A 12428-nucleotide genomic window follows, 5' to 3' on the forward strand; every position below is an offset into this window, starting at 1 on the left:
TTCCACACAAACTGGTGGCCAAGCTACAAGACCTGGGGCTTCCAGACAGCACCTGCATGTGGATCAATAGCTTCCTCTCGGGCCGTAGACAGAGAGTCAGAGTTGGCCATCACACATCCTCAGCCCTGAGTCTCAGCACTGGCTCACCCCAGGGCTGTGTGCTCAGTCCACTGCTCTACTCTCTCTACACACACGACTGCACTCCTCGCCACCACAGCAACATCTTTGTGAAATTTGCAGATGACACCACAGTGGTGGGGCTCATTTCCAAGGGAGACGAGTCTACGTACAGAGACGAGGTGGAGCAGCTGACGTCATGGTGTAAGGCCAATAACCTCCTCCTCAACACTTCAAAAACCAAAGAACTCATAATAGACTTCAGAAGGAAAAAGGCAGAGATCCAACCACTATTCATAAATGGGGACTGTGTAGAAAGGGTGGCAAGCTTCCGCTTCCTGGGAGTCAATATAGAGGAGAACCTTTCCTGGAGTGTGAACACCTCCGAGCTGCTGAAAAAGGCCCAACAGAGACTGTACTTCCTGAGAATTCTCAGGAGGAATAACATCACACAGAGACTGCTGGTGTCCTTCTACAGAGCCACCATTGAGAGTGTTCTAACTTACTGCATATGCATCTGGTACACTAGCTGCACAGGGGCTCAGAGGAAAGCACTCCAAGGGATCATTAACACTGCCCAAAAGATCACTGGCTGCCCTCTCCCCACACTGGAAGTTCTACACAACGCCCACTGTTTTAAAAAGGCCCAAAACATCATAAAAGACACCTCACATCCTGGCCACTCCCTGTTCGAACTGTTGCCCTCAGGCAGACGGTACAGGGCAATCAGAGCAAGGACTAATAGACTCAAACACAGCTGTTATCCAACTGCAATAACACATCTGAATACTACAAAAAAATGTCCATCACGCCACTCTTGTGTTAATCTATGCACGGTCTGAAGCATGTGTGTGGGAATGTATGTGAATGTTTTACTGTTATATCTTATTAGTATTTTAAGTATTCTATCTATTTTATTTATTGAATTTTATTGTTTTATTTATATTTTGATATTGCTAGGGATGATGCAATGATCGGGGACCATTCTTCATTTCGTTGTTCTCATGACAATGACAATAAAGTTTCTGATTCTGATTCTGATTCTGTTTGCAGATGACATTTTGGTTTACTTATCAAAACCTACCGAATCACTTATGGAGCTCATGTCAGTGTTAAAGGAGTATGGGCTATACTCGGGATATAAATTGAATATACAAAAAACACAAGTTCTTAGTAGCTTTTATAGCCCTCCCCAGAATCTGCTCAACAAATACAAACTAAGCTGGGACAAAAGAACTATCAAATATCTGGGCATAAACTTATCAATGGATATAACTAGCTTGGAAGAAATCAACTACCCCCTACTTAAAAAAGATATCATGCTAAATATTAGCAGATGGTCTATCTAAGCATTTCTTCTAGAGTGGACATCATAAAAATGAATATGCTCCCAAAGATATTGTACTTATTCCAGTCTGTTTCTATAGAAAACCCTGATAGATACTTTGTAGAGTGGGATAGGACCCTCTCAAGATTTATATGGGCGGGTAAAAAGCCAAGAGTTAAGTTCAAAACACTTCAGCTTCCCAAAGATAAAGGAGGATTAGGCATCCCTTGCCTACAGGATTACTACAGGGCAACACAAATAAGAAATCTGGTGGGCTGGTGTAAACCCGGATACTGTTCAACAGAGAGACGAATCTGGCATTAATATCTGACATCACAACAGAGAGACGAATCTGGCATTGATATCTGACATCACAACAGAGAGACGAATCTGGCAATGATATTTGACATCACAAATTTAAATGTTGGTATGGTTAAATGTTATCCTGTGTGACACTCACACATGCATACACATATACAAGTGTCTGTAAACTTTGATATATCTTTCCTACAGGATCAATAAGAATCCATATGGGTACCTTCACCAGCAATAAAAGGATCAATATTAATAATCCCCTTGTTGTTGGCAAAGATGATGTTCCTGATATCATCAAAGCTCATGGTAAGACCTTGCACAAAGTGATACGTGTAAAATAAAAATGTTTTTTAGTCCAAAATAATCTCAGCAAAGTCCTCTGTCATTTTTTGCTAAGCTGTTCACAGCTAAATGATTTGAAAGTCCTTGGAAGATAAATGCTACCAGGAAGGTCATTTCATTTGTACTTTTAGCACGATTAAAGTGTTTAATCTATAATACTGAGTAGACTTGCAGTCCTTTAAATTGAACTGCACATGTTTCACAGACACAAGTTACACAAACAAGGAACCAAAACAGTGGATGAGGTTGGACACATTAGATGGGTGGTCTCTTAACAATAACTGTCCTTTTTCATGAGACAAGGATATGCAAAACAATAATTTATAACAATCTTCAGATGTTTGAAAACTAATAGAATTTTGAAGATGTGAAAAACATTTCTGTGCCGCTTTTCTGCTAATGGTATACCTGTAATTATGGCAATGGACTCAGTTTCTTGGCCCAAGGTTGCTGTTTGGCTGCTCACTGTCTATATTACCTTTGCTCTGTTGACTCATTAGTTTAAATCCAGAATTTGACGACTACTGTCAAATGTTTCTGCTCTAAATTTTTAGTCAGTTGACAGACCACATGTTTACTCCAGGGGAAGAAATTCATCTTAACTCCTAAAACAAAGAGAAGTGGAGAGAATTTCAATATTTAACTGTGTTTCAGGATCACTCATGCTGATTGCCTGGATGACCACAGGATCACTCGGCATGATGGTTGCCCGATATCTAAAAAAAATGGCCAAGGGAAAAAAAATGTGCGACAAAGATCTCTGGTTTATGGTGAGACATCATAGACAAAACCATGTATTATCTTTTCAATGTGGAACCAAAGTTTTTGTAAACTAAACTAGGCTTGAAAATAACTTAAACTTGGTGTGTTTCCAGAATAAATTTCATGACTAAAAATATTAACTTCATAAGTAATTTCAGATATCCAATCCAATCCAAGATATAATAGACTTGTAAGACAGCTTGGTCCAAGCCTAATGTTATCTGGACAAATGTATTGGTTTAGCTGCCACAGTATCATGCTGTATTCTTTGTGTTCCTCCAGGTCCATGTTGGAGCAATGTGTCTGACGGTAGCAGCCACAATCATTGCTTTCATCCTTGTGTTCGTTCATTCTCAGGACTGGTCTGGGGTTAGTACACTGACTCTGCTAGATTCTAAGAATCTTAGTTAAGTTATGGTTTTGTACTATTCATTACAGCGACAATCAAATGATAAAACCGTGTTTCTCTGTAATAATATTTATTTTCTTATTTATTCCAACTAAATTTTATGTGTTGTTCACACAGAATTGGGGGTAATTGTTGAATACAAATTGTTGATTATATGAATGCAAATACCCTCCAAATTATGTTGCAACATTTAGATTTCATTTAATCCCAGTTTTTAAACCCTATATTTAAGTACAAATGTATTTATATAGCACTTTTCAAGATCATTTCTGCAAAGTGCTTCACAATCAAAATAGTTAAGTTAAAAAGAACTCCAAACGTTCCTCATTGAAGATTTAGTTGATATTGCGTGGACATCAAGAGTTTTAATTACATTAGGCACAAACAAGGACTTTGTTTTCTGTTTGAAGAAAATGATCAGCCATTCATTTTTTTAAATAGTCCAAACACCTATGCAAGACCTGTTGCTTAGAAAGTGCAAAGAGTGTGTTTATACACCACTTTGCATTTAATCCTTAGTTACTCTCTGGCTCTCGTCCATAACATTTTGCCTGTCGTGTCTCCCCATCACCTCCAACCAGTTGCAGCAGATGGCTGCATCACCTGAGCCTGGTTCTGCTGGAGGTTTCTAACAGAAAAGAAGGGAATATTTCCTTCCCACTATCACCAAAAGCTTGCTTCCACCAGTTGTAGTAGTGATGCAGAAACATTATGCCTTTTGACAACCAATCCACATATGAACAGGTTCAAGAAATAATTTGAGGGATAAATGGAATCTGTGGGCTGCATCCAGTTAGTTTCACTTTAGTTTTTTATAAAACAGTCATCTCATGGTGCTTTACATTAGAAGGATGAGCCAAGGGAGTTTAATATAATTCAACTTAATATGAATGCGATAACCATACCAACCAGGTATGGACCCCTCCAACCCTTGGCTTTGGTGTGCAGAAACAACTCCCGTGTAACAGTAGGACCCTCTGGCAAAACCAGACTGAAGGAGGACGATCATCTCCAGCTTTTGGTTGTGATGTGATTGTAGAAGAGAATAGCGACACCATGTAAAACCTAAAGGACAAAATGCAAACTATGGAGATGACAAAAAGTTGGTGCATATTTATAAGCCAATATTGCAAGTCATTAAGACAAAAGGCAAGTGGAGCAGAAGTGCCCCTCATGGGAGGTACATCTAGAAATGATTAAGTTCTCATGGTACTCTCAAAGGTACTCGTACTTTTCACTCTGGGGTTATTTGTGGAGGCTTTACCTTCACTTGGGTAGTAGAGCAAGTCATCTATCAAACAGAAGGTCCATAGATCAATCCTCAGCTCCTCCAGTCTGCAAGTTGCATCCACAGGCAAGATTAATATACCCCTTCAAAGTGTTTTTTTTTCTTTTCTCTTGATATTCATTAAGCACTCTTTAGTTGTGTGTTTCAGCTCTCAGACTGATATTTATGCCCCATGATTAGCACTGTTAATGTGTTTGGTATCCAGGGAGCACATCCAGTGTTGGGGTGCCTGGTTATGATCCTCTCACTCATCCAGCCTATCGGGGCCTTGCTGCGCTGCGGACCACAACATCACCTGTATGTATCCATCTGTGTGTGTTTAATTAATATACTATATCATGCCTATACACATTTAAGAATACTCTGTTCAAATATTATTTAAAAAAAAATTAAAAATGGCCTCACTTTTTTTTTCTCTACAATTATTTAACAAATTTTGAAAACACGATAAACCAAAGGAATGGGGCAGTACATGCTTAATGACTAAATGCACTGCTCACTCGGCAAAGTGAGGTTATAAAGTTATTTGATAACCCTAAGAGTTGTATTCATACTTCAGCCATAAAAGTTTTTAAAATTTCAAACTTTTGAACCCGATAATATCCTTTACATTAAATGTATGGTATGATACAGTAAGGGAGTTCAGGATTGGCAAAGAGCTTGGTTTGCTAAAATGGATAGCCTTCGATGAAGAATTTAGACCAGGAAAATTGGATCTTGGTTTTAAAAATTGGAATGAAAAGGGAATCACAGCAATTTGTTTATTAATCAAAAAAGGAGAAATTAAAAGTTTTGAAGAATTAAAACGGGAATACAACTTAAATAACAAGGATTTTTTCAGATACTTACAGGTGAGAGATTACTTTAATAAAAACATAAAAATAGAGGAAGACAAAATCCATCCTATTATAAAAATAAATATACTGGCATATAAAAGTGTTATTCCAAAAACAGTGTCTACCCTATACAAATGTTTGATGGAATCAAGACAGGAATCAACTGTATATGTTAAAGTAAAATGGGAAAGAGAGCTGAGTGAAGAAATCACTGAGAGGGTGTGGTATGAAACATGGAAAGAACATAAGAATACAACTCACTCATTGAGGTGGAGAGAATTCATCTGGAAAAATCAAATTCGCTATTTTATTACACCTAAGATTAAAAATAAACAAACCAATACACAACAACAATGTTGGAGGCTGTGTGGATGGGATGAACCAGACCATACACACATTTTCTGGAAGTGCAGAAAAATTCACACTTTCTGGGTTAAAATTCACTCGGCTCTCTGTGATATATTAGGTTATATTATTCCTAGAACCTGCCTTGTTTTGTATCTAGGGTACTTGGAAGGTACTGTAGATGTAAAGGATCGTTACCTGGCTAAGATTCTCCTTTTGGCAGCAAAGAAGGCCATCACCAAAAACTGGCTTAAGACAGAAACACCAGGAAAGCAGCAGTGGGTAGCAATTGTGGAGGACATTATGGAGATGGAGAACCTTACATATAAACTGAAATTAAAGGAAGAACGCTTTTTGAAGGACTGGGGAAAATGGTTGACGTACAACGGAAGGGGAAAAAACAGACTGAACTGAATGAAGATGAGCATACAAGAAGAAAAAAAAAAGTGAAATGAACGATGGAAATGTTTGACACCACAGGCATGTTTCCTTTTTTTTCTTTTGTTTTCCTTTATCTTATTTTTCTAATTATTATTCTATATGTATCTATATTTTTATACATATATATTTGTTTGTTTCTTTTTCTTTCTAATTTCACTGTCTTGAGTTTGTGACTCTCTTTGTATTCTGTTATTCTGAAGAAACTGTATGCGTAATGGACAGGTGAGTTGTTCAAATAAATAAAATAAAAAGTTAAAAAAAAAAAAATTTCAAACTTTTGCAAAGTGTAGCCTGCATGTGCTTTATCAGAGCACACTTTCACACTGAAACACCAAGTAGGAAACTAATTTGCACATGACTCGTGAAAGTTATTCCTTCCTCTTAGTAATAATGGTACTTTTAATAAATATAGCCTGGTTGTAGCTTTGGAGGCCAGACTCAGTAAATGAAATATTTTTTAAGTGAAATATAGATTTAGTAAAATTGTATGTTCAGTAATGATACTTGTTTTCATAAATTGGATGCAGGAGAAATCTTAGACAAGAACTTCAGAAGCTGATGATTTTATAGTTCTTCTCTTTTCTTTGATAGGAGGTATCTGTTCAACTGGACACATTTTTTAAATGCGGTGGTAATAAAATCTATAGCTGGTAAGCTTGTGTTTTACTTCATTCTACCATCTTGCATATATGCTAACATTTTCAATAGCAGACACACTGTCACCCATGCTGCTCGTCTTAAAATGCCTGCTTCTTTGTGTCACACAGTGGCAGCCATATTTACAGGCCTGGACAGGATTGACAGTGATGATGGGTGGCTATTGAAAGTGATGGGTGGCTTCTTTGCCTGGGAAGTTCTCTTCATCATCATTTTGGAGGTCCATGATTGGGTAGTTAAACACAGAGGTAAGCCTTTTTTTTTGCATTTCAGTGATGAAGGAAAAAATCATCACTACCCATATACACTTTAATGACAAAAACCAATCTAGACCCAACAGTCCATTTGCACGGTGAAGAGCCACCTGATCAGTTCAGCAGCATTTAGCTGACTGAGCGAAGAGTATAACCCCTGTACACCTCAGAATGTGGTTGGATGGGTAAAATAAACAGCACTGTATCACAAGATTTTCTGTGTATAACACAGCAGCATCAAATATTTGTCACGGTACGGCATGGCACACCGTGGAAGGAGTGGGGAAGGAGGACCCAGGCGCGGTGCTCTACGTATAGACAGTGTTTATTTACAGAGGGTGATATCAAACAACAATAAATCCCCGTGTTTCTCCCCAGACTCCCGTGTCGTGTCCTCCAAGTGCTCTCTGCTCCCGTGTCTGCACTCCCGGTGCTCGCTGCTCCTTAAGCCTTCCACGCTCCTCCTGCGGGAAACAATAGCGGCAGCAGTCAGGACACTGAACAATGGCAGGCATACACTACACGCCCAAAACCTAAACTGGGTAACTAACGTGGAGTCCCAAGCAATGATCCCCGCGTCGGTGGGAGCTCCAAGACTCTCTTAAGTAGCTCCCCCGACGAGGCCTGATCAGCAGCAGGTGTGTGGCTTCGGGTGTGGCCAGTCCCCTTGCAGGGCCACACCCTCCAGGCCTGACGCCGCCTATAAACAAGTGCTCAGCCACCCACACACACATATACACAAGCACAGGGAAGGGGGAGCAACACCAAAATACACAGCAATAATAATAATAATAATAATATAATACATGACTGCTCAGGGATCCTGGGTCGCCCAGTCCCAGGACCCTGACAATATTGGTATTTATGAATTGATGAGTGAAAACGCGTAAGAATGTCTCAATGGTAGTCTGCTGGAACAAAAGCTGTTACACTTTAACTGTGCTGAAGTACAGCGACAAAGGAATCTTTATCTTTCGATTTATTAAATGCATGAAAATACTCTGGGAATACTATACACGAAGGCTCAGCTCATGCACCACCAACCTAATGTTATCAGAGAGAACTTGCATTGAATTGTCTCAACTGAGACTATCCAATTTTGGACACGTGTAGTTTGACAATGCTGTGGCTCAATGTGTGGCTCAGTCACACAAATTATTAAAAAAAAATATGATCACAACCTCTTTGTGTCTACAAAAACTGGTTAATGTTTGGTGATTTTTAAAAAATGTTTTACCCCCCCGTGCCGCACACACTTTCCATGACCAATGGCAACTTGACATGCTAAATGTTTACATAGAGCTTCCAGCACATTGTTATCGTTCTGAAAGTTGTTGTTTTTTTGTTTTTTTTCAATCACCACAACTACTCAACTCGACTCAATTTTATTTAAATTGATTTCAAATTGTTCTTCTTCTGTTAAAGCTTAAAACTAATATCATAACTCAACCTGTATAAATAAAATGATTAAAAACATAGCTGACTGCTTTAGTTCACTTCAGTTAATGTGCCCTGCAATATTTCACTGTTCTTTGCTCTGGGTTTCAGATGATACTGCTGATCAAATGGAATCAGCATTGGTAAGCTGAAAGAAATATAAAAGCAAGCAATCACTGATTGCCACAAGATGGAGTATTTCTAATATAATTTTACTTTTTTTGTCAGGTCAAAGGTGACAGTTGCCTGATCGCTGTGTACCTTCTGGGAAACCTTTGCTTTTTGGTGGCACTTCTGGTTGGAATTGGAGAAAAATGAGCAGCAGCAGAATCTTCCAGAGTGTTTCCCTGTAGTTTTGTTGAATTTTATCATCAATTTTAACATACTTGATGAGAGACTGCACTGGAAATTCAGACCCACTGATGCATCAGTTGGCGAATCCTGGAAAGTTTCTCAGTAATGTCTTTAAAAAATATTACTTATGTTTTTTTTCTCTTTTGCTTTTAGTTGATAATTAAGGTGTACTTTCAATCAGCATTCAATTTCACTGGGCCAAGCATTACTGTCGTGTGTGTGTGTGTGTGTGTGTATAATATGTCTCACAGTTGCAAAGAAAGAAGTAGTTTCAGTCGCCTTTAGCCTCCACTCTGGCTGCCAGGTAAACCAGTTTCATTTTACAAGCTGGTTACATTTTTTAAGCCAAACAGCAATTTTGTATTAAAAAGTACTTTTAACAATTTTTCCTTTTACATTTTTAAATCAGGTCAACTCGACCCACATCATAATGGGAGGGTTAAAGCCCTTTTCACACATTAACATCTGTTAATATGACAGCATCTATGTATGAATCTGCACCTTTGTCACTTTCATTTGAAAAAAAAAAACTGTCATTGATTCAGCTCCTGAACTTCCCATTTAATGTACATTTTTTCATATATTTCTAATAATCTTGCTGTCAATAACAACTGACAATAAGACAACAAATTTTTAACTTCATTAAATTGAAAATTATGTATGTCAGTGTAGTAGTGTTAAATGCTTACCAGGTTCAGATGCAAATGAAGAAACTCCACTCAGGCAAGTCTGCTGGACCAGATGGAGTGAGTCCCCTCAAGGCCTGTGCCCCCCAGCTTTGTGGAGTCTTCCATAAACTGTTCATGCTGAGTCTGAAGAGGGTCCCAGTGCTGTGGAAGACATCAAGCCTCGTCCCTGTACCAAAGACGCCACGTCCCAGTGGCCCCCAGGATTACAGGCCTGTGACACTGACCTCCCACATCATGAAGACCCTGGAAAGGCTCATCCTGGACCAGATCTCACCCATTGTCAGACCACATCAGGATCCCATTCAATTTGCTTACCAGCCCCGTCTCACAGGACGCCATCATCTATCTGCTCAATCGTGTCTACATCCACCCGGACCAGCCAGCGAGCACTGTGAGGTTCATGTTTTTTTTACTTTTCCAGTGCTTGGTGATAAGCTAACAGCGATGCAGGGGGATGCTTCTCTAGTGTCCTGGATTGTTGATTACCTGACAGGAAGACCACAATATGTGCGTCTTCCACATTGTGTGTCTGACAAGGTAATCAGCAACACAGGAGCACCATAAGGGACCATCCTCTCCCCCTTCCTCTTCACCCTCTACACCACAGACTTCAGCCGCTGCACAGAGACCTGCATCTTCAGAAGTTTTGATGTAAATTTGTAAGTTTTGATGTAAGTAAATTTGCGGTCAATTTAGACTCAATTCAAAATCTCCTACTTGGGACGAACACTAAATGTAAATAGCTGACTTTCTAAATAAACCTATCCATCTTTGCAAGGTCAATTTTTGCTTTCACTAAATTCCAAATGTTTAGCCATAATTAGCTTAGCTGTCCTACTCTTGTTACTGCTCTTTCCTACTGCTGTTACAATCAAATGAACATCTCTGCAAAGATAAATTAGCTGAGACCTTAGGTTGATGGTAGTTACTAGCAAACACAGAAACGTACATACACTATATAGTACAGTTCTATGATAAATCACCAAATAGAACAATTTGTGGCAATGCAGACAAGCAGAGAAACAGTTTAATTCGTTGAATTTGTTCACTTGATCGGAGGTGTGTTTCCTGCAGATATACAACATCGGATCTCAATGATTTTAAATGAGTAAAAGCCCTTGTGCGTTTAACCGGATTATTTATACCTTTAACATTCCAGCTTATAAAACGAAGAGCAGATGACTTTGCGAGCTTGCCATTCAGGTACCAAAATGCAGGTGCAGAAAAAATATGTCCCAACCTCTGGAATAATAAATCTTTCGTGCTTGAATCGATACGGTCCAATATCGTCTTTTCAGAGCTAGCAATAGCTCTCATAATCTCACTCATGTCATGGGGTGGTGCCTCCGGTCTGTCCTCAGCATGGTCCTGTCAGGATCTGACGGCGCCCTGACCGGTCGACCTGCCTGTGTGTGTGTGTGTGTGTGTGTGTGTGTGTGTGTTCACCCAGGGATTGACGGAGGATTTACGGACACTAAGGAAGCACTTGGAGGAGAGACGGGCACTCACTCACTACCACGCACGGGCTTACACGGAAGGAGGGACGCACTATCACCATTGTTGCACATTTGAGCTGTTGTCACATTGCTGCACTGTAAATAAATGCACTGTCATTATTTCTGAGCTCCGCGCCTGAGTCCACTCTTTAACAACCGTGACAGGTCCGAGGCTTTTGCGGCCTGCTCTTTCCCCGATCTAGTTTTGCTCATATGTCGTACACCGTAGCCTTGAAGATGTAAAAAGTGCCTCAGAGCAGCACACGGGCGTGTTATCGTACTGTTGTTAAAAGTTCGTTAGTTTTGGAGCAATGGAATTATGAAACAAGTTAGTCCATTGAGGAGCCCTGTACAACACGTCTTCACATGGCTACCAGACACGCCCCCCGTCATTTTGTTATTATTCAATTCAGAACTGCCCAGACCAGACACAGTGACGTTTCACCAGAATCCCTTTGATCTCTGGTCTTCTTTATGACATCAGCACACGAAAACCTATAAATAGGGGAGAGGTTCTCACTCTTGTCAGTCTTTCAAAGAGAGTGGAAGAATTCACTAGGCAGGAAACTACTGGAAACTTGCGTTTCTGACACAGTTGACGGTATTTTTAAAAAATCTTTTAGTTGGTACAGAGATTTAGCATCAACTTCAATTTGAAATATGAGTCTGTCAAATCCTGTTGTATGCAACATGAGAGCCGAGAACGAAAAACTTAAACAGCAAATCAAAGAGCTGAAAAATGAGAATAAAACTCTCAAACAACAAAACTCTACCATACGTGACCTTAAAGTCGAGAACGCCGACCTTAAGGAGCAAAAAAGAGAGCTCATAAATGAGAACAAGATTCTCCAAAAAAACATTGAAGTTCTCTTCAAACGAAGTGGGTTCTCTAAAAACAAGAGGAAAAGAGACCTGCAACTAGAGAATGAAACAATTCACTTCAAAATTCAAGAGCTGGAATATTGGAACCAAATTCTAAAGGATTTAAACAGCTCCAAAACCAAAGAGATCCAGCAACAGAAAGAGGTGATGCAGGAAATGGAAGCAGAAATCAGAGAGTTGCAAAGCAGCAAGACAGGCTTGGTTATAAAAGTGGGAGACATGGAAAAGGACAACCAGTCTTTAAGAGAGGAAAATGATGTGACGGTAAAACGCATGTGTGAGCTGAAAAGGGACTTTGAAAAGGAAAAAGATGACATGCAACAGGAAATACAGGCTGTTAAAACTGAGCTCCATCAGGCAAACACAGCCTTTAAAGAGTTACAAGAGAGTGAAGAAAGAAAAAGGATCATGAATGAGGAAAACAAAACAACGGACAGTGAACAGCTCAGACAGACCCTGGAACGCCAATGCTTTGCA

The 12428-nt window shown here is 39.5% G+C and overlaps 1 protein-coding gene across 1 annotated transcript; it reads left to right on the plus strand.

Annotated features, from left to right (window-relative positions):
- Window positions 1–1903: 1903 nt before the first annotated feature.
- Window positions 1904–9134, plus strand: LOC146659900 (ferric reductase 1-like). Its single transcript, XM_085421922.1, has 8 exons — window positions 1904–2065; window positions 2756–2871; window positions 3146–3232; window positions 4766–4857; window positions 6774–6832; window positions 6950–7087; window positions 8642–8673; window positions 8759–9134. Exons 1-8 carry the CDS (start codon window positions 1975–1977, stop codon window positions 8846–8848), a joined length of 705 nt encoding a protein of 234 aa, XP_085278048.1. The 5' UTR covers window positions 1904–1974; the 3' UTR covers window positions 8849–9134.
- The last annotated feature ends 3294 nt before the right edge of the window (window positions 9135–12428 follow it).

This window comes from Rhamphochromis longiceps, linkage group LG11, assembly GCF_057381845.1.
Source record: "Rhamphochromis longiceps isolate RC_006_pf linkage group LG11, R_longiceps_female_GT1.1, whole genome shotgun sequence".
In the NCBI taxonomy this organism is placed as follows: domain Eukaryota; kingdom Metazoa; phylum Chordata; class Actinopteri; order Cichliformes; family Cichlidae; genus Rhamphochromis; species Rhamphochromis longiceps.